Below are 24,276 nucleotides of genomic sequence, written 5' to 3'. Positions count from 1 at the left end.
GCAATACGAAATATGACAAATGTAGGCCTATACTATTCAATGCAAAAGTGTGTTTCTATATCTAATTTTTAACTAACCAATTTGATATTCGGCTCTTGTTTTCGTTTATGTCCCGAGGCGATACCTTTATACAGGCCAGCGCATACGAAGTTATAAAACTCTTTTCTCTTCGCTTACTATAGAGTTGGTGTTTGAGTATACAGATGTACGAAATATATGAATGAATGTAACCATTTATTCTCGCGTGGCGGAGCAGCAACAGCGTCGTCACATATACTCTAGTTTCTTTAGTTTAGACATAGAAACATGGTTTAAAAGGTTGTTATAAACAGCTACTGATTTTGCACTGAAATGGCAGAACCAGTAAAACGAAGTTTTGTTGCGCCCATAGTTGCTGTGCTTACAAGTCCTATTGTTGTTGTGGGAAGTGTGCTTGCAATATCCATGTTCTTTCTATCAAGCTACCAACAGAACACAAACATTCAGCTGAGAGAGCTTGCAAAAGTTATTGCAGATTTAAATAAAGGACAGAGCCGTATACTCACCACGCATAAGGAGTTATTGGAAGCTGTATCAGAGCTTGAAGGAAAAGTTAAATATCAAAGAAACCGTTTACAGGCAGTTGACGCCTTTACTAAAGAAAAGAACGTGATTGTTTCAGGCGTTCCGGAAAAAGACGGCGAGAACTTAGAGGGCGAAATTCGAAGTTTGTTGTCGAAAAGACTTTCGTTGATTTTTGGGGATCTGGATTTGGAATTAGTAAGACGATTCGGAAGAAAAGTTTCCGTTAAGCCCGGGGGAGATGCAGCGCGGAGGATAATTGTTCGGTTTGCTAATTACTTGGACAAGGTGCGAGTGCTTAAATCTGCCACTAAGCTGGACGGGACAAATTATTCTATTTCGGACGATACCCGTCGGTTATTGACAAATTCGAAGGTTTAGACACGAAAGTCGTATTTGCTAATTTTCACAGTGCTTCATGTATATTTACAAATCGGTAAATAAAGTATTCATATCTATTAGATTGGTGTAAGATGGTCCATATTTTTATTTTCCATTATCGTCACATTTGGTAGCAAACAAACAACATTTACAGATTTATAAGAACAGTATATTATGCAACTAAATGTATTGCAGTTTAGGTAAAGTTGGTTTGGCACATTGTAAAATAAAATAAAAAACTAATGGAAACTCATATGCGCAATAATTTGGCACGGCATTAAAAAAGAACAAATTACTGAAATAACGTTTTACTACGCGCATACAATAAATAATCTCACAGTGTGCTGCTGTGTTTTACGATACAAGGGTATATCAGTTTCAGTACAAACATGACAGCTTAACCATATGCAATTGTAATCAGTTTTTTAAAAAAATCATTATAACTTCTTAGATTACTGAACATGGTTCTAGTTTTTAAACCAGAACGTTAGAGGTGAAAATCGTATCTTACATATGGACTGTCATGTCTGTATTGAAACTGAACAGAAAACGTTTTATTTAGGCTCTTATGTTATACCAGCTACCAAATCCTGCCGTTTTGATAAGCGGGATGAGCTTCCCTGTATGCAGCTCGTTCATCGGCGAGTTGCTGGCTTTCCTCCATCATTGTTCTATCTGCAGCCAGGTCAGTCTGCCGCTGCCTCTCTCTGGCTTGTAGCTCCCGCTTTGCCGATGCTTGCCCGCCAGATTGCTCACCAGTTGTACAAACAGGGAGGACGCAGATTGAGAAAGGAGTCCCGTACATCTGGGCGCACCCTGCTGCGAACCATTTCATCGCGTTGTTTACCGATTCTTCATTTTCAAATAAAACCCACGCAGCCCCTGTTGGCTTCCTTAGTATAGGATCCTTGATGACGTAAATATCGCTGACCTCACAATCCGCTTCCATTTCAAGCAAACCTTCAAGCCGTTGAACAGTAGCAGTACCTGGTAGATGATTCACATATACCCCTCTTCGGCGTTCCTCTGACACTTTCAACCATGCAGGAGCATCGCTACCTATTATTTCCGACCATTCCTTCATATCTATTGAAAGATTTACTTCAGCAGGGTCCGTAATAGAATTTGAACGTAGAATCCCAGAACCTAAAATAAGGTAATCCGAAAGCGCGGCTAAACCTTTAAAAAGTCTCGAAAAATCAGTTTTGATTGCAACTGATTCAACACGCTTAGTAATGTCACCGGCGGAACCACCGAGTCTGCTCAAGTTCACTGTAAATTTGTCAGAAATCGGCGGAAAGAACGTTTGCTTGTGTTCACTCTTTATTAAACTAGGATCAAGTCCAATAGTAGTGATGAGGCATTCTACTATTGCTTCTATTTCATCTTCTGACAATCCGTCTTTCTGGTTGCTCACATCTAAGAATTGCAATCCCCTGACATCGTTTCTTGGGGCTACGCATAAAACTAGTGCCTGTATTCCATTAACAGTGAGACAATTGCTGGATAACAGTAATCTCTGTAGGTTCAATTTGCAAGACGCTGAAGAAATGACACCTGCAAGATCTAATGCTCCTTTATCGGCGCATTTGTTGTTCGATAAATCAAGGTTTTTAAGTGTGTAGTCAGTAACAGCCAATAACGATTCCGAAATTAAAGATAATGTTAAATCTGTTAATCGATTCACGCTCAGATCCAGATTAGAAAGAAAATTCAATGGCGGGGCAGGACGGGCCATTGCCGTCGCTAATGGCTTGATATCTTTGTCAGTTAAACTGCAGCCAGACATTGATAATGTGATGATCTTATGCTTCGACGATGGTTGTAGTAAAGTCTCAAGAACATCAGAACCACTCAGCTTTATCCCGTCCAACGCGAGCTCGGTTAACGTTTGGGGAATGTTGGACAACGCGCCTAAAGTTTCTACGCTAACACGAGACTTTCGTAAGTTTAGGAAACGCAGTTCTTTAAAGCCGCCGTTAAGAGATTTAGAAACGAACTCAGCATCCATAAGCGCGAAGTGTAATGTATGAAGGCACTTACATGTATGTTGTACAGCGTTAAACGCGTTCTCAGAAACCTCAGGGTTATTTGATAGTTTTAGAAGTTCCAAACTTGATAATACATTTGCGTATTTCTGAAATATCGTAGCAACAAACGTATCAGTAAGTTTACAGTCGGTTAGATTCAATTCCGCCAAACACGAGTTTCTTGTCGCAGGTTTAAGGTTTTCAAAACTTAAGTCATGTAATTCGGTTTTATCTTCGATACCAACCCCACCTAAATCTATTACCTTCGCATTCTGAAGAGCCAGAATAATCCTTGCAATGTCTAAAATGTTCTTCACAGTATTGCTACCACCTGCTATGAAACTTACAATAGAAGTATTTTGTTGGAGACCTGAAACCAATGCATCCCAGCCTGTTGGTGATAAACCAGTGTCGGAAATGTTAAGATACTGCAGAGGACAGTTGGACGTTTCCAGTAGAAGTGAAATATCAATGCCAGGCTGTTGACCATCGTTCATATGGTTGTTAGATATATCCAGATGGTTTAACTTGGATTGCTTGGATATGAAACCACTTTTCAACGCTTCAAACAAACCATGTAGATTGGTAGCACCACATCCACTGACATCTAAATGCACCAAACTATAAGTCGCACTCAAACCAACATTTAGAGCTTTCGAAAGCGATTCCTTCCCGAACTGGTTTCCCGACAAGTTCAAACATTTGAGATTCGTGGAACCAGATATGAAATTTGCCAAGTGATCAGCACAGCTCGGATCTGCCATGTTATCAGATAAATCCAATTCTTCTAACTTTGCATATTGGGTCAACATAAACAATAATGCACGTACAGCAACGGGACCCGCGTTGTTGCCTTTTACGACCAACTTTTTAAGCCTCGAAAGATTAGCTAAAGTTCGGCAAAGCGCTAAAGAATCTTCTCTATTAGTTAAAAAAGTCCTACTAAGATGTAATACTTCTGCTTGTGTGGCGATTTCTGGCAGGACCTGGTTGTCAGTAGCCGAGCATGAAAACCGCATTGCTGCGTGTAGTTGGATGTCTTTAGCTGTATCAATATGCAACGTGTTCTCAACCATAGGGTTTCCGCTTGGTGCAGGCACTACTGCTGTGTTAGAATCTACAGTGGCAAGATTTACTTCTTTCTCTGCTAAACGCGCTACCCCTTCTACAGTTTCGCATACATTCACGTCGTTTTGCGAAGACACAGGTATCGTTGTGTTAACTACAATATCCTCGGTGTGGCCCGCCGTAGTCGGCAATTCTGACGCCGTAGAAACTGTTACCATAATGTTTTCCACAAGGGCAGAACTTAATATGTTTTCCGCGATATTAACATTTTCGTCATCAGATTTTGAATCGACGGTATATTCGCTGGCTAGGCTTATAACGTCAGAACAGTCAGGGGGTTGAGAAATTAGTTTAGCCGGACAATTATGCTCCAAACTTGGATTTGTGGTTTTTACGATTGTATCTTGTTCACTGACTGTGCCTTTTACACCGTTGTTAACCACATGTGAATTTAAAGCTGTTTTGTTTTCAGTTATAACTCCATCAACTTCTTTAATGTTCTCTTCTTTAAAACTGGTCTTCTCTTCTTTAATTAGAGGTTTTTCAATAATATAGCTTTGTTTAATTTCAACTGAGGCATTTTCAGGTTTTTTTACTTCATCTTTAGTAACCTCAGCAGTTGCATGTTCAGTTAGAACCTTTGTTTGGGGTTCAACAACAACCAGAGATGTTGGGGTTTCATCTTCAAACTGATTCTGATTCTTAGTTTCATTCTTACTTGATGAGACAACATTTTCTATTGAGGTTTCATTGTTGTTATGTGGTGTGGTAACGGGTTCGGTATCTTCTGTTCTTAGTGTTGTGTGCAGATGAGTTGGAGTGTCGGCTATCGTTGTTTTGCTTTGACCACATCCCATATCGTCATCAGTGCTAGACCTGTTAGGAATAAATGGATGTATAACCTGTTTAACCGAATGTATCTATAGGGACAACGACAGTCGTTATAACATGGGAGCTCTGTTCTATACAGTGTCTTACCAGGGGCACATATACCCACAATGGTGGCAAGGTCAAGCCTTGTAACCAAATCCTCTGAGTTACAGTCAGATGTGGTAACCACAAACCACTGTGCCACGATGCAAAAGAACGTGGGTGTTACTGTTACGTACGTGTTACACCAAATGGAATAATATATTTTCCTATTGCTGATTCAAGTTTATAATCTAACTTCTATTAATACAAATACAGTCACATTAAATCACTTGGAAAACCCCCAGTAAGTGTGTAGAACTATTACGGTATTTGAGGAGCACCTACCTTCATTTGGTAACAAATTAGTTATTTATGCAGATAATCTGCAGCATGAATTACCTGTCTATAAAATAAAGTACATTGTACTTCTTGCACGGCAGTTTCTTAGCCAAACTAAAAGGCTTTAAATTTGTTTTAATAAATTAACTAAATGGCTTCTTTTGTTGTCATGGGGTACGTCATTCGTTATCCACACAACGTTTGGTGCAAAAAAAGGGGACAAATATTAATTTTTGTTTGAAAATGTCTATACTTTGTTCATTCTAAGTAAATTTACCATATAAACAAAGGTTATGGAACAAGGGGAACCCATATGCTTAATATTATTACATATTTTAAATGTATGTTACCGCGCACAGCAATGTGTTAGTGTGGTCTTTAACACAAAGCATTTACGTCATCAGGAGAGAAAAATCTCTTCTGTAAAAAAAGGTAGAAAAGGAGGAGAAGGAAAAAAGTTCCCACCCGTACCACGTGTTCAGTCATTTCGTAGTCTGTTAAGTTATGTAAGGAAAATTATGCAAAATCAAAGCGGATTTAGCCAAGTTTAACATGTTATAAACTAACTAGGTTGGTTTTAGTAGGTTTAAGTAAATGATGAAGTGAATTTGGCTGTTAATATAACTGTTAACCCTTTGTTTACTAATATATTAGCCTATACGCTTAAATATATACGGACGCGCTGTGATCTGCTGTGGTTTAGCTTATTATACTGTATTTATTTAACTTATAATAACAAAGGCGTACTATAAATTAATTTTTATATCTTTATTCAAAGTATATAAGGTAAAGTTTTGGACTTAATTATTTCATTGTTAAACAGTTAAAACAAAACTTGGATTTCTATAATGGTTGAATTATATGATTCACCAGTTTCAACTGAAATCCCAGATTCTCCAACTATTATTAAGAAGAAAGTTAAAAAAGATAAAAAACTAAAAAAGGAGAAAAAAGCAGTAAGTTGGCTGTTCAGTTTAAATATATGGCCATAAAGTAATGAATGCGAGTTATCATACCTATTTTAATATTTATTACACAATTTTGTTTAGAAAAAGGAGAAATCTGAAATCCCCCAAATCGCAACCAACGGAGAAGCTGAACCACCAAAGAAAAAACGAAAGACTTCGAAAAAAGGAAAAAGTGTAAGTTGCAAACAAAAGATTGTCATTACATGCTATATTCTGTAGATTGGTAAGCAGGCACTAACTGTATGAAACAGAACACTCATGTCATACTGACTATTGTTGCCGCTATGCGAAGATAAATAAGTTACATTTATTCATCTTGTTAGGAACTGCCATATTCTGTCGACTGTTAATAAATACAAATGCTAAATTACATGCTCTACCAAGTTTAATAAACATTTCATTCCAAAACACAGGAGCCAGATGTTAAAGCAGAGGATGGAACCAACGTAGATATTGACGACCAATCACCTGAAGCACTCGGTGATTTTAATAACTTTCGAATAACTGAACAAACCAAGGTTTTATTGAAGAAGAAAGGAGTGGCGTATCTATTCCCCATCCAAATCCAATCCTTCAATCATGTTTATGACGGGAAAGATGTCGTGGCACAAGCACGTGGGTGTTTGTGCTTTAAAAATTTGTCTATGGACATTTTTAAAAAGATTTAAATGGATCTAAACGCTTATGAAACAGCATAAATTAAACCAAACAGAGATTTTTTCCTGTCTTTTATACGAAACATGAATATTTTTTTTTCTACAGGTACTGGAACTGGGAAAACAGTGAGTTAAAATTTCTTTACAATTTTTGTAAATGCTCAATTTGTCTTTTGCTGAAACTAATTGTTTTATTTCCACAGCTTTCATTCGCGATTCCCCTTGTTGAAAAATTGATCATGAATAGATGTAAAGATTATGGAAGACCTCCAAAGGTAAATGCACATGTAGTGATATTGATGGGATGAACCAAAACTTACTTATCTGCACATGGTGGTGCAATGAATGTCAGTGTAACACGGGTGTTTAGAAGGAATCACTGGGTTAAAGCAATTAAGTTAGTGTATTGGAATTTACAAATAATGGCAAATCTTCAACTGCATCAACAAGATTAATAAGTTTTGAGTAATTGACCCTAATGCCAGGTCTCATAGCATGACATGCTGTAGAAACTAAAGTCCTAACTTAGGTGTAATATTGTTGTTTTCCAGGTTTTGGTGATGGCACCAACAAGAGAGCTAGCAATTCAAGTTCACAAAGATTTCCAAGATATTTCACAAGGATTGTCATCAGTTTGTATTTATGGGGGAACTCCATATTTTCAACAAGGTTAATATATGCACATAGGACATCCAATATAAAAACTGCTTTGACTCCTTATGAATATATTAACTTGTGTTCACAATTTAAATGACTAGTTGTGTTTAATTTTTATGTGTAATTTTATACTGACATTTAAAAAAAATCTATCTTTTTTCTTTAAAAGAAATTTTAATTCTTTTCATATATATATATATTAGGTTTTTTTTTAATCAGGGCAACAAAATAAATTGAACACAAAAGTTCCAAATGTTTACTTTTATCTCACCCTAATGAATATTTATTCCAGAGAGATCAATGCGTGGGGGGGTGGATATTGTGGTTGGAACTCCTGGGAGGATAATGGACCATGTTCAGTGAGTGGAACTTTATGTGTTGTCGGTTTATAGCGTTTGAATGATAATTATAAAAAATTTGAATAAAAGTTGAAAACTGTTAAATTATATTCACATTGGGCTAATTGTGATTTTTTACATTTCTGGTTGTATCTAGTGAAAAGTTCTAAAGAAACCTGAAATAACTTCATTATTCAAAAGACACAAAGTTTAATAATTAGTAACATGCTCAAAGTTTTGGGTTCAGTGTTATTTTTCTAGTTAAAGATGTTAATAATCATTAAACATTTGTTTAGGAAAGGGAATTTACAATTAGGATCAGTTGAACACGTTGTATTAGATGAAGTTGACCAAATGTTGGACATGGGGTTTGCTCCCAAGGTTGAAGAAATATTAGGTTACGCATATACAGAAGGTGATTATCATGTTTATAAATCCAATTACATTCATGTGGATTACGTCAATACTAAACTCTGCATAACTAATTATGTTTACGAGTGTCCTTAAGGCTGCTAACATGTGTAAGCACCTTACTGTAGCTGGATAAGGATTAGTGATTTGCTATTGTTGAGAAAGACAATGTCACGAGATTTGTAATTTAATACCAATAATATTTTTGATACAGTTTGTTCAGTTTTGTAATTGCTTTATTTTCCCAGAGAGAGAAGGCCCACCTCAAACCTTATTATTCTCGGCCACTTGCCCCCCATGGGTGCGTAACACGTCGCGTAAATACATGAGACCAAGTGAAACAGTTCATGTTGATACTATCGGGAAGTCTCTCGTTCGAACAGCGACAACGGTTGAACATCTTGCCATTAGGTGTCAGTACAGCGACAGAGCAGAATGCATCGGTTAGCTTTTAATATTTGTAGATTTATTTTGTAATATATTATTGCAGGGGCCTCCCAATCGTGTTTCAACAATTATTAATGCTACTTTTAGAGTGCTAAAGATAAGTTTTTATATCTCTGTAAATATTATTTGTTCTTACCAAATTAAACAATATAAGAAAATGAAAACATGGACCATTTTTATTCTACCCTATGTCCCTATTATAACTCTTTTTCCCAAAGTGTTGAGTACAAAGTGGAATTACAATTTTCACATTTGAGAATTAATCTTTGGGAAATAATCTGTGCAAGTGATGACTTCAAATCCAAACCTTTTCATGGTTTGTGTTTTTCATCACTGTACAACAAACTATGCTGTTGCTTTGGACCTATTATAGAAGTATACATAAATATTCATACTTTAGATTTAGAGTTGCCCCAACCACCGGGGTGCTACAACCCAATAAGTGACCACTGGATTGGAGCAATGTCCAGTTACTGTCTTAACCAAGGGCACATACACTTATTAGTTATCACTATCAGTAATGAACATTGAACCCAGTATTCTTTGGTTACAATCCAAGCTCGTAACCAGAGGGTTACAGGGCTGAACCCAATATAGAATACCGGATTTTTATTTCCCTATAAATATAACACAAATTATTCACAGGTAATGTGGTACAAATGTACAGCGGGCAGCATGGTCGTGCCATGATATTTACTGACACCAAGAAAGACGCGAACGAACTGGTTGTATGCGAGGCATTGCAACAGCAGAAAGCACAAGTATTACATGGTGATATTGAACAGAGACAACGAGAGATAACGCTAAAGGTGGGTGGTGGATGTACAGGATTGTGGCGATTAAAGAATTTGGCCGACTAATAATTTGCTCAGAACTTATGAAACTGGCTTGGTTTGATAAAGGTAACTGCAAATGAAAGGCTGTTTTACCAGATAAATTTATGATGAATGCAGTTTCGTCGAAAGCAGCAAACTCTTGAAATGCAGGAGAGGCAGAGATGGTAAAACCCTAAATTTTGCCTGCGTTTTATGCCAACCCAGGTTTGGCACCCTTGGAATACTTGTGTGTATTGGCCATATTGTAATATTTTGTTCATTTATCCACAATCTTTTACCCCACCAGGCATACAGGGATGGCACGGTTCGGTGTTTAGTTGCCACCAATGTTGCGGCACGTGGCCTTGACATTCCAGAGATCGACCTCGTTATACAAACAAGCCCTCCTTCTGTAAGTTGTTGTCTATTCTATATGGGTAAGGGTGACTAGGGTACCTGAGATTTAGGCTAGATTTGACCCATTACCTCAAATGTGGATGTTATAACCAAAAAATAACTGCATGTGTTGTTGAAAGACACTTAATGGCAAACCTTGATGATAAAACGCTGGTCTTTTAGGATCACAAAACAAATAACTGTTTCCGAAGATCTGTAGTACGCAAGATGTAGGTCAGAATACAAATTGTTCCATTACTCCAACACCCAAAGTGCTACAACCCATTAGTGACCACATGTTTATATGTTAACACATTCTCTCTTATATTCCCAGGACATCGACTCATACATCCATAGATCAGGTCGTACAGGTCGCGCTGGAAGGACAGGGGTTTGTGTTTGTTTCTATAAACCTCGTGAAGATATGATGATAAAGAAAGTTGAAAGAGTTGCCGGGATCAAATTCAAGATGGTTGGCCCACCACAACCAAAAGTGAGGGATATGCAAATCAGAATTCTGGTTTTCAAAAGATTTATTTTTTTAAACGAAATGTTAAATCTTCAACCTGCACACTTTGATTTCTGTATGATATTTTCTAATGCAATTCCAAATTTTCTGAAGGAGTTTTGGTGCTTTCTACGGCCGCCTTTATGTCTTTAAAGTTGTTGTAATATCCCATTCTTTAATCTTTCAATGTTGTCTTTCTCCAGGATATTGTGAAAGCCTCAGTTAATGATGCCATTGCTTCACTTGATCTCGTGGATAAGAAGATCACAGCTGAGTTCATGAAACATGCAGAACAAGTTGCCTCTAATCATGCAGGAGGTGGGGGGGTGTGGGGTTGTTTATGGGTGGAGTCCTACCGTAGGGCATGCCAGGGGACCTGGGATTTAAGCCAGAGTTGCCAATTACCCCAACATTCTGTTCAATATAGGTGCTGATTTTTTGCCAGAGTTGGCCTAAAACCATGACTTGTCTTTCGGCTTGAATATTTTGATGAAATTGCTTGTCTCTGTGTCATGCACTCATGCTTAAAACTTTTATTTTAATATTGCTTGTTAATTCCAGGAGCAATGGAAGCATTAGCGAGTGCCCTTGCTTATATGGCAGGTGCATCGGATCTAAAGTCAAGATCGCTATTGAATGCACAAGCTGTAAGTATTTAATGAGTATATACTATACTGTATTAACAAAAAAAGTTACATGTGGTAACTTGTAAGCTGGCATGAAATGTATGGAACAGAAGTTCCGTGTTATAATGACGCCACAATACTATTTAAACTATGGTTGTTGTTGTTTGAACAAACCACTTTATTAGGACTTCACAACCTGGCATCTACAAACACAATACGAAATACGATTCGCTGGCTTCGTGTTTTCAACTATGGAGCAAATCTTGGGTAAACATATTCGGGACAAGATTGTTGGAATGAGGCTTACTTCAGATAAACTGGTAATTTTAAACATTACAACTTAACCTTTTGTATTATGTGGTTTGTGTCTTTGGAAACTGGTCTGTATAGTGCCATAGTGGTAAAGTGATGTTCTGACATTTATCTCTAACTATCCAAGGCAGCATCTCCCACCCATTACCATTAAGCCATTTGTCGCATACCTTCAGGCAAGTGACAGGCTTCAACCTTTGATGTTGGCTAGTGGGCTAAATTTTAGACCAGACAAGCCTTACTAAAAGACTTTAACCGTACTAAGGCTGAAACTTAAGTTTGAAACAATTTTTATCTTCCAGGGAGCAGTGTTTGACCTTCCCAATGAATGTACGGAGGAAATTGATCAAAGTTGGGAGGATTCCCCAACCCTCACCCTTAAGCCATGTGATGATCTCCCCGAGTTAACAGAGAGGTTGGATTCGAATCGGTCAAATAACCGGAGTTTTGGGGGAGGAAGGCGCGGGGGTTTTGGCAGAGGAGGTGGTGATGGGGGGTCCAGAAGTTTTGGAAGATCAGCGGGGAGAAATGGGGGTTTTAAAAGAAGATACGGCCAAAGATGATCATAATCTATTCATTCCAATTCTAGTAAAAGATAGTTGATTTCTATTTATTATCTTGTTACCTGAAAATACAACGGAACCGGGGAATTTGTGTGTTTTGTGTTTTAATGTACAAAGCTGAGAAAATACAAAAGCGCAAATTATTGTAAAACAGTGGTTTCTAATTCTTATACCCGCAACAAAGTTTCCGTCTAGGCGGTGTTTTGTCATTGCTTAAGTACGTAACTAAAAAGTTAAGTAAACCTATGTAAATAAAATGTATGTGTAAAACCACAGATGTAAGAAATAAATAAAATGTTTACAAACAAAAATATCAAAAGTGAATCTAACAATAAATGTGCTTCATCAAGGTGGATAATGTGCAAAGCAATTCCAACATTTGATCATTTGCGTGAAAACAATATTTGATCATGTGCGTGACATCATTGTGAGTTAACCACTCAACTCACGATTGCTTCGAACCTTCTCATGATCGCTGGTTTAACAGTTGGTTGAATGAACGACTGTGGTCGAAGCTTCATCTCCACAAATTCGATGGACCGCGTGAAACCTCCCCAACTATACCAGTTAACTCCCTGTGTGTATAATGTATGATTCATTATAGCTAAGTTGCTAAGAATAAATGCAACTTTTTTTAGCATGATGAGGTAATGGCAGTCAGTATAAAACTGGGTTTCATATGCCTGCTGAGTGCTGACGAGTCACCACATACCTAACTTTATTGGTGAATGTTTTTATACATTTTTTGAAAATTTATGTGTGTTACATTGAATACATTCCTACACTCATAAACTAAAATGTTAGCAACAATAGGGCCACTCACCTGACTATGCCTTGAGTTCCCATACAATCCATTCAAACTTGATCTGTGGCAATTCTTAAACCACCAAGCCCCTTTATATTCTTTTGCACAATTCCTATTAGTAGCATCATCATTATCACGATCATATGTCGTGAATTTCATTCCGTCATGATATGATAACGAATCTCCTAGAAATGAATAAAAATAATATGAAAACTTACTATGTCATTTAATATGAATGACTTTATTTTGTCTCTTCAGACACAGCAATGAAAAAATATAACACAAATCATATGTGGCGTGCCTCACTGTAGGACCTCACCCATATAGAATAGAATGTGCATATAAAATGTTCAGGTGGTGGGCAAACTCTGGCCTAAATCTTAGGTGCCATGACTTGCTTATAAACCAGCTTTCCCACCTGCAGTGCCTGTATAACCACTTGCATGCAGCATGAAACCAGTAGCAGCATCAGACAATGAGAAGTTACGATACACAGCGTATGAAACTTCATCTTTATATCGCATGTCTATCCTCAACGTTTGATCGTTTGTCATTGTTAACTCATGAAGGGTTTGTAAACCTGCGGTGAGGGTAGGAATACTGTTATACATATTTAATATTTAAACATAACATACATTTTTATTTACTTTTTTGTATAGTAAAAAAACATGGTTGTTAACCCATAATGAAGGAACTAACTTTCTGTTTAGACAAAAGTTTAATAGAAATATGTTTACATGATTCAAAACAGTGTTAAGAATATTTTGGAAAATTTTTGAGATTACTTAAAGAAAGAATTAGTTTTTACAAAACCTCACCGATCCAAAACTCCTTGGTAAGGTTACCGAACCCACTCATATAATCGTCCCACGACCGATGGAAGCTTAGTGAGCCATCTTGTCTGCGTTGGAAGGTGAGCCAACCTCCCCATCAGTGTGGAGGTCACAGAATACCTGGGTGGGAAATATGGGACGTATATGGGTGAAGTCCTACATTGTGCCATGCTATGTGTATCAAGGATGTATGGTAGGGTGGGGTAAGATGGGACACATATATTCTCTTTTGTCATCTCATTTGGTGGTGAAAAAAGAATTATATAATCGTATTCTAAAGACTATAAAATTGCGTTGGTAATTGTTCAGAAAACAGATTACAAAATATTGATTATTATGTACCAAAGGTATCTATTTTACCCCAGACTATTACACATTATATAGTATATGGGGGCGAGATCCTGGTGGAGCACACATACATACAAAAACTACCCTTGGTGTAATGATAATGAACTCTGGACTAAATCCTTGGTCCTCTACAAGGACCTCACCCATATAAACATATAAATAACCATATAAAACATACCTTGAGTGTTATTCCATTATAAGGATATATTTCATAAACTTTGTTCAATGTTTCTCCATTCCTTAAAACTTGAACACAATCCTTCGGCTTGGGGTAAGGTACTCTTGCTGGAATATAAACTTAATTTTGAACAGAAATAATTTTTAAACATTATAAATCCATAATCTATTTTTTGTTGTGTGGGAAAAACAGTCAACCATTTGAAAAGTTATTGAGTTCAACAAATTTAAGGATACTAGATCCCATGCTTGAGTAACGACTGTAGGCCCTTTTTTTACAAAGAGATTAAATGTGGGAGAAACAAAAGTCGTTATAACATGGGTGTTCTATTACATTTTTTGAGGATTTATTGGTGTTAAATTGAATACAAAATAAAATTGTTTTGTTACCTGTTTTAAAATGTACTTGCACTGGACGACTTTTATCAAGTTTACACAATGTTGTAACGTCCACGTTGTATTCAACACCAGGTAACAAGTTTTGAAGGAAAACATAAGATGTTTGTGGTTTGACATTATATGCACGGTTGAAAGTACCTGTGTTAATATTAGAGTTAATATGTGTTGATTCATATGATTGTGTGTTGATTCATATGATTTAGTACTAGGATATAATATATATATTCAAACGATGCAATACATTTTAAACGTTATTTATATCTTGGATAACAATAATAAAGACTGAGGCACATCGGGAATCTGAGGTGTAGGCTAGAGTTGACTCATTGCTCACAAATACACAACCCAAAACACCTTTTTTTAGGTTGTATCATTTGTATTGGCTACATTCTACATATATAGTACTGTATGGTCCAACCCTACTTTATGTTTAAGTTTTAGCAATAATAACCACAGTACTCCCAATAAATAGTTTGAATTCAACTTACTATTAACAGCAGTCACATTAACCAGGTACCCGGTAACTTGTGTCATGTTAGCGAAGTCCCACGTGAGGTTTGCCGACCTTCTGCTTGTAACGGATGTTCGTAAGTTGCGTGGAGGTGCAATGTCTGGGGAAATTGGGATGATTTTAAAAAATTAGCGGCAGAAATAGCTTATTACCATTTTTATAAAGGTAATCAATCCCTACAAGTTATGAAACAAAAAATGTAATATACAGTCAGAGTAAACCCTGCTGAAATAGCCTATGCTTATCCTTTAATTTAACAAAGTTCTATTTTTAACAGCAAAATAACTTAAACAAAACTAATTCACTAAAATGGTAAAAATTATTTTAAAGTAATTCCTTTTATAACCACCACCCCACATACCAGTTTGTTGCACCACACGCATGGAATAAGCTTCCCTCCCATCTTTCCTTGCTACAACTTGGAACACATACTTTGTCCCAGCAACCAAACCTATGTTGGTATTTCAATATTAAAATTGTAATTTTTTCCAACAAACCAATGTTTCTGGGTTATTTGTAAACTTTACATGAAGAGTAAATAAGAATAGGAAAAACTCTACAAAGGAGGAAAACTTTTAACAGGGAACAAGGTGTATGAAATATACACCTATATTACAACTTGGAATAAATATGGCATCCAGTCATTCAACAAATAGTAAAAATAAATCCAATCCTACATTTACCTGTTACATTCACTGTTGTGTTGTTTTTCACATGAATAACTTTCAAGTTACTTTTCACAATCACGCTTGGCCTTCGTGATATTTTTCGTGATACAAGCTCAATACGGGGGGGTGTGGGGTTGTTTATGGGTGGAGTCCTACCGTAGGGCATGCCAGGGGACCTGGGATTTAAGCCAGAGTTGCCAATTACCCCAACATTCTGTTCAATATAGGTGCTGATTTTTTGCCAGAGTTGGCCTAAAACCATGACTTGTCTTTCGGCTTGAATATTTTGATGAAATTGCTTGTCTCTGTGTCATGCACTCATGCTTAAAACTTTTATTTTAATATTGCTTGTTAATTCCAGGAGCAATGGAAGCATTAGCGAGTGCCCTTGCTTATATGGCAGGTGCATCGGATCTAAAGTCAAGATCGCTATTGAATGCACAAGCTGTAAGTATTTAATGAGTATATACTATACTGTATTAACAAAAAAAGTTACATGTGGTAACTTGTAAGCTGGCATGAAATGTATGGAACAGAAGTTCCGTGTTATAATGACGCCACAATACTATTTAAACTATGGTTGTTGTTGTTTGAACAAACCACTTTATTAGGACTTCACAACCTGGCATCTACAAACACAATACGAAATACGATTCGCTGGCTTCGTGTTTTCAACTATGGAGCAAATCTTGGGTAAACATATTCGGGACAAGATTGTTGGAATGAGGCTTACTGCAGATAAACTGGTAATTTTAAACATTACAACTTAACCTTTTGTATTATGTGGTTTGTGTCTTTGGAAACTGGTCTGTATAGTGCCATAGTGGTAAAGTGATGTTCTGACATTTATCTCTAACTATCCAAGGCAGCATCTCCCACCCATTACCATTAAGCCATTTGTCGCATACCTTCAGGCAAGTGACAGGCTTCAACCTTTGATGTTGGCTAGTGGGCTAAATTTTAGACCAGACAAGCCTTACTAAAAGACTTTAACCGTACTAAGGCTGAAACTTAAGTTTGAAACAATTTTTATCTTCCAGGGAGCAGTGTTTGACCTTCCCAATGAATGTACGGAGGAAATTGATCAAAGTTGGGAGGATTCCCAACCCTCACCCTTAAGCCATGTGATGATCTCCCCGAGTTAACAGAGAGGTTGGATTCGAATCGGTCAAATAACCGGAGTTTTGGGGGAGGAAGGCGCGGGGGTTTTGGCAGAGGAGGTGGTGATGGGGGGTCCAGAAGTTTTGGAAGATCAGCGGGGAGAAATGGGGGTTTTAAAAGAAGATACGGCCAAAGATGATCATAATCTATTCATTCCAATTCTAGTAAAAGATAGTTGATTTCTATTTATTATCTTGTTACCTGAAAATACAACGGAACCGGGGAATTTGTGTGTTTTGTGTTTTAATGTACAAAGCTGAGAAAATACAAAAGCGCAAATTATTGTAAAACAGTGGTTTCTAATTCTTATACCCGCAACAAAGTTTCCGTCTAGGCGGTGTTTTGTCATTGCTTAAGTACGTAACTAAAAAGTTAAGTAAACCTATGTAAATAAAATGTATGTGTAAAACCACAGATGTAAGAAATAAATAAAATGTTTACAAACAAAAATATCAAAAGTGAATCTAACAATAAATGTGCTTCATCAAGGTGGATAATGTGCAAAGCAATTCCAACATTTGATCATTTGCGTGAAAACAATATTTGATCATGTGCGTGACATCATTGTGAGTTAACCACTCAACTCACGATTGCTTCGAACCTTCTCATGATCGCTGGTTTAACAGTTGGTTGAATGAACGACTGTGGTCGAAGCTTCATCTCCACAAATTCGATGGACCGCGTGAAACCTCCCCAACTATACCAGTTAACTCCCTGTGTGTATAATGTATGATTCATTATAGCTAAGTTGCTAAGAATAAATGCAACTTTTTTTAGCATGATGAGGTAATGGCAGTCAGTATAAAACTGGGTTTCATATGCCTGCTGAGTGCTGACGAGTCACCACATACCTAACTTTATTGGTGAATGTTTTTATACATTTTTTGAAAATTTATGTGTGTTACATTGAATACATTCCTACACTCATAAACTAAATGTTAGCAACAATAGGGCCACTCACCTGACTATGCCTTGAGTTCCCATACAATCCATTCAAACTTGATCTGTGGCAATTCTTAAACCACCAAGCCCCTTTATATTCTTTTGCACAATTCCTATTAGTAGCATCATCATTATCACGATCATATGTCGTGAATTTCATTCCGTCATGATATGATAACGAATCTCCTAGAAATGAATAAAAATAATATGAAAACTTACTATGTCATTTAATATGAATGACTTTATTTTGTCTCTTCAGACACAGCAATGAAAAAATATAACACAAATCATATGTGGCGTGCCTCACTGTAGGACCTCACCCATATAGAATAGAATGTGCATATAAAATGTTCAGGTGGTGGGCAAACTCTGGCCTAAATCTTAGGTGCCATGACTTGCTTATAAACCAGCTTTCCCACCTGCAGTGCCTGTATAACCACTTGCATGCAGCATGAAACCAGTAGCAGCATCAGACAATGAGAAGTTACGATACACAGCGTATGAAACTTCATCTTTATATCGCATGTCTATCCTCAACGTTTGATCGTTTGTCATTGTTAACTCATGAAGGGTTTGTAAACCTGCGGTGAGGGTAGGAATACTGTTATACATATTTAATATTTAAACATAACATACATTTTTATTTACTTTTTTGTATAGTAAAAAAACATGGTTGTTAACCCATAATGAAGGAACTAACTTTCTGTTTAGACAAAAGTTTAATAGAAATATGTTTACATGATTCAAAACAGTGTTAAGAATATTTTGGAAAATTTTTGAGATTACTTAAAGAAAGAATTAGTTTTTACAAAACCTCACCGATCCAAAACTCCTTGGTAAGGTTACCGAACCCACTCATATAATCGTCCCACGACCGATGGAAGCTTAGTGAGCCATCTTGTCTGCGTTGGAAGGTGAGCCAACCTCCCCCATCAGTGTGGAGGTCACAGAATACCTGGGTGGGAAATATGGGACGTATATGGGTGAAGTCCTACATTGTGCCATGCTATGTGTATCAAGGATGTATGGTAGGGTGGGGTAAGATGGGACACATATATTCTCTTTTGTCATCTCATTTGGTGGTGAAAAAAGAATTATATAATCGTATTCTAAAGACTATAAAATTGCGTTGGTAATTGTTCAGAAAACAGATTACAAAATATTGATTATTATGTACCAAAGGTATCTATTTTACCCCAGACTATTACACATTATATAGTATATGGGGGCGAGATCCTGGTGGAGCACACATACATACAAAAACTACCCTTGGTGTAATGATAATGAACTCTGGACTAAATCCTTGGTCCTCTACAAGGACCTCACCCATATAAACATATAAATAACCATATAAAACATACCTTGAGTGTTATTCCATTATAAGGATATATTTCATAAACTTTGTTCAATGTTTCTCCATTCCTTAAAACTTGAACACAATCCTTCGGCTTGGGGTAAGGTACTCTTGCTGGAATATAAACTTAATTTGAACAGAAATAATTTTTAAACATTATAAATCCATAATCTATTTTTGTTGTGTGGGAAAAACAGTCAACCATTTGAAAAGTTATTGAGTTCAACAAATTTAAGGATACTAGATCCCATGCTTGAGTAACGACTGTAGGCCCTTTTTTTACAAAGAGATTAAATGTGGGAGAAACAAAAGTCGTTATAACATGGGTGTTCTATTACATTTTTTGAGGATTTATTGGTGTTAAATTGAATACAAAATAAAATTGTTTTGTTACCTGTTTTAAAATGTACTTGCACTGGACGACTTTATCAAGTTTACACAATGTTGTAACGTCCACGTTGTATTCAACACCAGGTAACAAGTTTATCTTGGATAACAATAATAAAGACTGAGGCACATCGGGAATCTGAGGTGTAGGCTAGAGTTGACTCATTGCTCACAAATACACAACCCAAAACACCTTTTTTTAGGTTTATCATTTTATTGGCTACATTCTACATATATAGTACTGTATGGTCCAACCCTACTTTATGTTTAAGTTTTAGCAATAATAACCACAGTACTCCCAATAAATAGTTTGAATTCAACTTACTATTAACAGCAGTCACATTAACCAGGTACCCGGTAACTTGTGTCATGTTAGCGAAGTCCCACGTGAGGTTTGCCGACCTTCTGCTTGTAACGGATGTTCGTAAGTTGCGTGGAGGTGCAATGTCTGGGGAAATTGGGATGATTTTAAAAAATTAGCGGCAGAAATAGCTTATTACCATTTTTATAAAGGTAATCAATCCCTACAAGTTATGAAACAAAAAATGTAATATACAGTCAGAGTAAACCCTGCTGAAATAGCCTATGCTTATCCTTTAATTTAACAAAGTTCTATTTTTAACAGCAAAATAACTTAAACAAAACTAATTCACTAAAATGGTAAAAATTATTTTAAAGTAATTCCTTTTTAACCACCACCCCACATACCAGTTTGTTGCACCACACGCATGGAATAAGCTTCCCTCCCATCTTTCCTTGCTACAACTTGGAACACATACTTTGTCCCAGCAACCAAACCTATGTTGGTATTTCAATATTAAAATTGTAATTTTTTCCAACAAACCAATGTTTCTGGGTTATTTGTAAACTTTACATGAAGAGTAAATAAGAATAGGAAAAACTCTACAAAGGAGGAAAACTTTTAACAGGGAACAAGGTGTATGAAATATACACCTATATTACAACTTGGAATAAATATGGCATCCAGTCATTCAACAAATAGTAAAAATAAATCCAATCCTACATTTACCTGTTACATTCACTGTTGTGTTGTTTTTCACATGAATAACTTTCAAGTTACTTTTCACAATCACGCTTGGCCTTCGTGATATTTTTCGTGATACAAGCTCATGATACTTGATCACGAAACCATCTACAGGACTTAATGGAGGTTCCCATGTTAACTGAACACTTGCGCTTGTAGTGGAGGTCGCATTTAACTTGCTGGGTGGGTTCAATACTGGGAATATATGGATAAGAATTAGCAAAATATGTCTTTATATGTTTTGTCTGTATTTATTCTTTTAAAAAATAATACATTACTAATAAAATTTTAAGTTGCTGAATGATTTCAAATACTTAAAATATTGTTAAAAATTTTAATGACATACATGAAACACAGATTTTTTTTAAATGAAGACAATTGTGTGATGTATATTAGCTGTCATGTTTGTATTGACATTATTAACTATTTTAGCAACTTTTATGGCTAGCAGAAGTATCAAAACATCAACTTACATGTTGTAACTTTCCCCACCAAAGGTAAACTCTCCTTATTTCTTCCAAGTGCAATAACACTAACATTATATGAGGTGCCAGCTTGCAAGTATTCAAGGGGTAACCTGGTTGATCGACCAGATATTGTGACGGTGCCTGGGTGTGTGGGGGGAATGGGGGTTAGGTTGAAACTTGGTGGAGATATTTTAGACTTAAATATGCTATAGCTTTCTACTGAGAGGTATGTTATAGATTAGTGATATTTAGCTATTTGTTTTCAACTAGACATGCGTGTATAGTGATAAAAAATGGGCAGCAGAAATAAAAGTTATAACATTCAGAATTGGTGAAATTAGATTCAAACTCAATCAGTCTGTGCTGCTGTTCTCTTATTATGCTGGGTCTTAATTATTGCTTTTTGCATGATATATTAAAACCACATTTCACAATAAAACACTTATATTGAAACAAAAACACTTACGTTGCATTCTGTGTTCATCTTTATAAGCGATACGATAATACTGTGCACGGTTAGAAGCTTTACGCCAGCGTACAGTTAAACGTGTCTTGTTTACTGCAGTGAATTGTATTCTAGTGGGGGAGGGTATGATGTAATCTGTTTTGGGGGAAATAGTTGAATTTGTAATTAAACATCACTGTTAACCTTTAGCAACTAGGATATAAATATTATATATACTTTTAGTGAAACACTTTATTTACTATTAGAATTTTCCTATTTTCAATTTTTATAAATATTTTATCAAAATTGCTAATAATATCTAGTATTTGGTTATAATCTATCAGAGCATGCATATTTAGAGGAATTTTAAATAGAATTACAATGTTATAATTATTTAAGTTGCAATAATTTTTGCTAAAAGGAATAGTTAAAAATTAGAATCAATTCAATGCAAATTATATTTTATTTAAACCAAGTTTAACCTACCAGTGGTGAAACTAAACATTTTCAGCGGACTTGTCTTTCGTTTATATTTACAAGCAATAGTAGCGTGGTACAAAGTATCTGGGGTAAGATGGGTTAATATTATGTGGGTCATCTTTCTATCAAGGAATGTGGAATTCGATTCTGTGGGAAACAATAACAAGGTTTCAACATTTGGTAAGTGATACAGTCATTTCATTGCCTTCTGGGTGGAAAATTACAGAGATATTTTTAGCATTTCATGTTGTGTATATGGGTTGTAACGTTTGTATGAAAACTGATCAGTTTGCCTTGTGTAATAACATTTCAAACTTCAGTCTTAATCTAGAAAAGCTTTATTCTGTTGAAAATTTAGGGCCAATGTAAATAAAATGATTTTTTACAATCATGCATGAAAAAGAATGAAATTAAAATTATTTTAACAGTTTAAACAAAGCAGTAACGCACCTGTCTCATCATCACTTGAATAGGAGAAATAAATACGATCATATTTTTGTTGCGATATTTTCCATGTAATGTTTGCTCCATTTTCACCCATGAGAGATACAGTGATGTTGGATGGTGAATCTAATCTCTCATCTGTGGTGTAAGACATGTTTACATATGTAGTTACATATTGATGTATATATGGATAAATGTAACTTGTTTATCCTCGCATGGCCGGGCAACTACAGTCATTACATAACTGGAGTTCTGTTTTATACACCTCATGCTCGCTTACAAGTTACCACGTATGTAACTTTATAGGTGAATATTTGATTACAAAACTTTTTATCATATAATTTACCAAATAAAAGTTATAAAACGCAAGTTATGTAACAAAACTTTTGCAAATTTATCCCACCTGTTCTAAACTTCAGCACCCTTGAATCACTGCTTTGATTTCCACGCATTGTAACTAAGGTAACCCGGTATCTTGTACCTGGTTTGAGGTCTTTGAAGTTTGCCATACCAGAGGTTGGGGAGAGCCTGGGGAATAATGTTGTTAGTTGGCGGTAAAAACAACATATAACTAATGTAATAAATTTAAGCCTTTGCTGAAAATTTCCATTGGTTCTTTAGTATATTACACACAAAAACACACATCAGCTTTATAAATTACACCTCACCTCACACTGAATGGCGAACCCCCACCCCTCAAACTTGATAAAGTTATATGATGAGCATCTGCATCAGGTGTGGTCGGTGTCCATCTTATCCTTGCCTCTGTTTGGTTCCTTCCATCCAGGATGAGATCCCTGGGAGGCAGGAGTGGATGGAGGGTGGTTATGGTAATCGAGGTTGCATCAGCACTATCTACCCCCCATCTAAAGGAGCGGATATTGATGGTGTAGCTGCGTCCAGGGAGCAAACCTGGGAGATATAATAAATTAATGAATGTAAAGACAGTCATGATGACACAGATTCCTGTTTTATACATATGCCCGCTTACATTTTACCACATATGTAACTTTGTGGATGATTGTTTAATTTGTTTTACTGTATGGCTGCATTTTAGACAACCCATTAGTGACCACAGGGTTGGATTAATTGCTGAGATGTGTCTTTAATATGAATGAATGAATGAATGTAACTTACTTTATCCTCGCGTGGCCGGAAAACGACAGTCGTTATAACACGGGTGTGCACCTCGCGCCAGCTTACGAGTTACCAAGTATGTTACTTTGTGGGTGATTATTTTTTTGGATTTTTTTTTCATTTTTATGTATGGCTGATAATTTGGACAACCCATTAGTGACCACTGGGTTGGAGCAATTGCCGTTAAGTGTCTTGCTCAAGGACACATACGCCCACAATGGTAGCAGCGACGAGCCTTGAATCCATTACTTCTGGGTTGGAGGCAGGCGCGCTAACCACTACGCCACGGCGCCTAAATATGGCTACAATAATAGCAGCATCAAGCTTTGAACCCATATCTACTGGTCTACAGGTAAACATTTATTTTCACATATTTTAAAACTGTTATATTCAACCATTAAAAAAATAAAAACAATACATTATGTAATATTATGTTTAAACCACCCCCACCCTACCTTCAATGGTGGCAATCATAGTTTCAGGTGATGCTGTTATTATCTCATTAGTTTCTCCACCCCCAAGTACTGAATATGTCATATGGTATTCTTCAATACCATCAACATATTGACTTGGCCATTCTAAACTAACTGAAGACTCCGTGATATTACGAACCTGTAAATTAAAGGAAATTAATCAAAAAGGGGAAAATTATTAATACTAACTGACAGTGGTACTTTTGTGCCCC

The 24,276-nt window shown here is 36.4% G+C and overlaps 8 protein-coding genes across 8 annotated transcripts; 3 read left to right on the top strand and 5 right to left on the bottom strand.

Moving 5' to 3' along the window:
- The first annotated feature begins 21 nt into the window (after positions 1–21).
- LOC149731694 (uncharacterized) lies at positions 22–6,247 on the top strand. The gene has a single exon (XM_089884598.1). It carries the CDS (start codon positions 352–354, stop codon positions 940–942), a length of 591 nt encoding a protein of 196 aa, XP_089740724.1. The 5' UTR covers positions 22–351; the 3' UTR covers positions 943–6,247.
- Positions 846–4,897, bottom strand: LOC149731695 (uncharacterized). Its single transcript, XM_089884505.1, has one exon. It carries the CDS (start codon positions 4,895–4,897, stop codon positions 1,523–1,525), a length of 3,375 nt encoding a protein of 1,124 aa, XP_089740631.1. The 3' UTR covers positions 846–1,522.
- On the top strand, positions 6,089–12,075 carry LOC149731693 (nucleolar RNA helicase 2-like). The gene is made up of 16 exons (XM_089884525.1): positions 6,089–6,247; positions 6,341–6,433; positions 6,673–6,874; positions 7,022–7,041; positions 7,119–7,190; positions 7,467–7,584; positions 7,865–7,931; positions 8,207–8,325; positions 8,570–8,764; positions 9,414–9,577; positions 9,891–9,995; positions 10,314–10,472; positions 10,691–10,805; positions 11,049–11,134; positions 11,299–11,433; positions 11,728–12,075. Exons 1-16 carry the CDS (start codon positions 6,140–6,142, stop codon positions 11,986–11,988), a joined length of 2,019 nt encoding a protein of 672 aa, XP_089740651.1. The 5' UTR covers positions 6,089–6,139; the 3' UTR covers positions 11,989–12,075.
- Positions 12,076–12,428: 353 nt separating this feature from the next.
- On the bottom strand, positions 12,429–13,651 carry LOC149731692 (fibrinogen C domain-containing protein 1-A-like). The gene is made up of 4 exons (XM_089885540.1): positions 13,612–13,651; positions 13,212–13,373; positions 12,812–12,978; positions 12,429–12,563 (listed from the first exon to the last, which is right to left on the bottom strand). Exons 1-4 carry the CDS (start codon positions 13,649–13,651, stop codon positions 12,429–12,431), a joined length of 504 nt encoding a protein of 167 aa, XP_089741666.1.
- Positions 13,232–15,910, bottom strand: LOC149731691 (tenascin-N-like). Its single transcript, XM_089884593.1, has 7 exons — positions 15,745–15,910; positions 15,423–15,512; positions 15,039–15,161; positions 14,542–14,688; positions 14,153–14,259; positions 13,612–13,746; positions 13,232–13,373 (listed from the first exon to the last, which is right to left on the bottom strand). The coding sequence occupies exons 1-6, from the start codon at positions 15,893–15,895 to the stop codon at positions 13,678–13,680; spliced, it is 687 nt and encodes a 228-aa protein (XP_089740719.1). The 5' UTR covers positions 15,896–15,910; the 3' UTR covers positions 13,232–13,373; positions 13,612–13,677.
- Positions 15,379–17,116, top strand: LOC149731690 (nucleolar RNA helicase 2-like). Its single transcript, XM_089884604.1, has 4 exons — positions 15,379–15,516; positions 16,091–16,176; positions 16,341–16,475; positions 16,770–17,116. The coding sequence occupies exons 2-4, from the start codon at positions 16,096–16,098 to the stop codon at positions 16,872–16,874; spliced, it is 321 nt and encodes a 106-aa protein (XP_089740730.1). The 5' UTR covers positions 15,379–15,516; positions 16,091–16,095; the 3' UTR covers positions 16,875–17,116.
- On the bottom strand, positions 17,114–19,671 carry LOC149731689 (fibrinogen C domain-containing protein 1-A-like). The gene is made up of 6 exons (XM_089884600.1): positions 19,581–19,671; positions 19,194–19,300; positions 18,652–18,787; positions 18,252–18,413; positions 17,852–18,018; positions 17,114–17,604 (listed from the first exon to the last, which is right to left on the bottom strand). The coding sequence occupies exons 3-6, from the start codon at positions 18,689–18,691 to the stop codon at positions 17,470–17,472; spliced, it is 504 nt and encodes a 167-aa protein (XP_089740726.1). The 5' UTR covers positions 18,692–18,787; positions 19,194–19,300; positions 19,581–19,671; the 3' UTR covers positions 17,114–17,469.
- Positions 19,672–19,798: 127 nt separating this feature from the next.
- Positions 19,799–24,233, bottom strand: LOC149731688 (tenascin-R-like). Its single transcript, XM_089884543.1, has 10 exons — positions 24,047–24,233; positions 23,123–23,366; positions 22,858–22,982; positions 22,461–22,592; positions 22,017–22,157; positions 21,552–21,686; positions 21,092–21,226; positions 20,604–20,813; positions 20,282–20,371; positions 19,799–20,021 (listed from the first exon to the last, which is right to left on the bottom strand). The coding sequence occupies exons 1-10, from the start codon at positions 24,126–24,128 to the stop codon at positions 19,801–19,803; spliced, it is 1,515 nt and encodes a 504-aa protein (XP_089740669.1). The 5' UTR covers positions 24,129–24,233; the 3' UTR covers positions 19,799–19,800.
- Positions 24,234–24,276: the final 43 nt, after the last annotated feature.

This window comes from Ciona robusta, chromosome 9 (genome assembly GCF_009617815.1).
Source record: "Ciona robusta chromosome 9, ASM961781v2".
In the NCBI taxonomy this organism is placed as follows: Eukaryota; Metazoa; Chordata; class Ascidiacea; order Phlebobranchia; family Cionidae; genus Ciona; species Ciona robusta.
The sequence above is the reverse complement of the archived record's forward strand: the minus strand, read 5'-3'. Positions and strand labels throughout refer to the sequence as shown.

Coding starts and splice junctions, on each gene's coding strand:
- LOC149731689 (XM_089884600.1), bottom strand. CDS start 18,691: ATGAGTGGGTTCGGTAACCTTACCAAGGAGTTTTGGATCG. Junction 18,414..18,651: donor TACCAAGGAGTTTTGGATCG/GTGAGGTTTTGT, acceptor CCCTCACCGCAG/GTTTACAAACCCTTCATGAG. Junction 17,605..17,851: donor GGAACTCAAGGCATAGTCAG/GTGAGTGGCCCT, acceptor TTATACACACAG/GGAGTTAACTGGTATAGTTG.
- LOC149731694 (XM_089884598.1), top strand. CDS start 352: ATGGCAGAACCAGTAAAACGAAGTTTTGTTGCGCCCATAGTTGCTGTG.
- LOC149731693 (XM_089884525.1), top strand. CDS start 6,140: ATGGTTGAATTATATGATTCACCAGTTTCAACTGAAATCCCAGATTCT. Junction 9,578..9,890: donor AACGAGAGATAACGCTAAAG/GTGGGTGGTGGA, acceptor TTACCCCACCAG/GCATACAGGGATGGCACGGT. Junction 11,434..11,727: donor GGCTTACTTCAGATAAACTG/GTAATTTTAAAC, acceptor TTTATCTTCCAG/GGAGCAGTGTTTGACCTTCC.
- LOC149731692 (XM_089885540.1), bottom strand. CDS start 13,651: ATGAGTGGGTTCGGTAACCTTACCAAGGAGTTTTGGATCG. Junction 13,374..13,611: donor TACCAAGGAGTTTTGGATCG/GTGAGGTTTTGT, acceptor CCCTCACCGCAG/GTTTACAAACCCTTCATGAG. Junction 12,564..12,811: donor GGAACTCAAGGCATAGTCAG/GTGAGTGGCCCT, acceptor TTATACACACAG/GGAGTTAACTGGTATAGTTG.
- LOC149731690 (XM_089884604.1), top strand. CDS start 16,096: ATGGAAGCATTAGCGAGTGCCCTTGCTTATATGGCAGGTGCATCGGAT. Junction 16,177..16,340: donor CGCTATTGAATGCACAAGCT/GTAAGTATTTAA, acceptor CCACTTTATTAG/GACTTCACAACCTGGCATCT. Junction 16,476..16,769: donor GGCTTACTGCAGATAAACTG/GTAATTTTAAAC, acceptor TTTATCTTCCAG/GGAGCAGTGTTTGACCTTCC.
- LOC149731691 (XM_089884593.1), bottom strand. CDS start 15,895: ATGCCCTACGGTAGGACTCCACCCATAAACAACCCCACACCCCCCCGT. Junction 15,513..15,744: donor CACAACAGTGAATGTAACAG/GTAAATGTAGGA, acceptor ATACCAACATAG/GTTTGGTTGCTGGGACAAAG. Junction 14,260..14,541: donor GCAAGTACATTTTAAAACAG/GTAACAAAACAA, acceptor TTTATATTCCAG/CAAGAGTACCTTACCCCAAG.
- LOC149731688 (XM_089884543.1), bottom strand. CDS start 24,128: ATGACATATTCAGTACTTGGGGGTGGAGAAACTAATGAGATAATAACA. Junction 20,814..21,091: donor GGTGGGGAAAGTTACAACAT/GTAAGTTGATGT, acceptor ATATATTCCCAG/TATTGAACCCACCCAGCAAG. Junction 20,372..20,603: donor CACAACAGTGAATGTAACAG/GTAAATGTAGGA, acceptor ATACCAACATAG/GTTTGGTTGCTGGGACAAAG.
- LOC149731695 (XM_089884505.1), bottom strand. CDS start 4,897: ATGGGATGTGGTCAAAGCAAAACAACGATAGCCGACACTCCAACTCAT.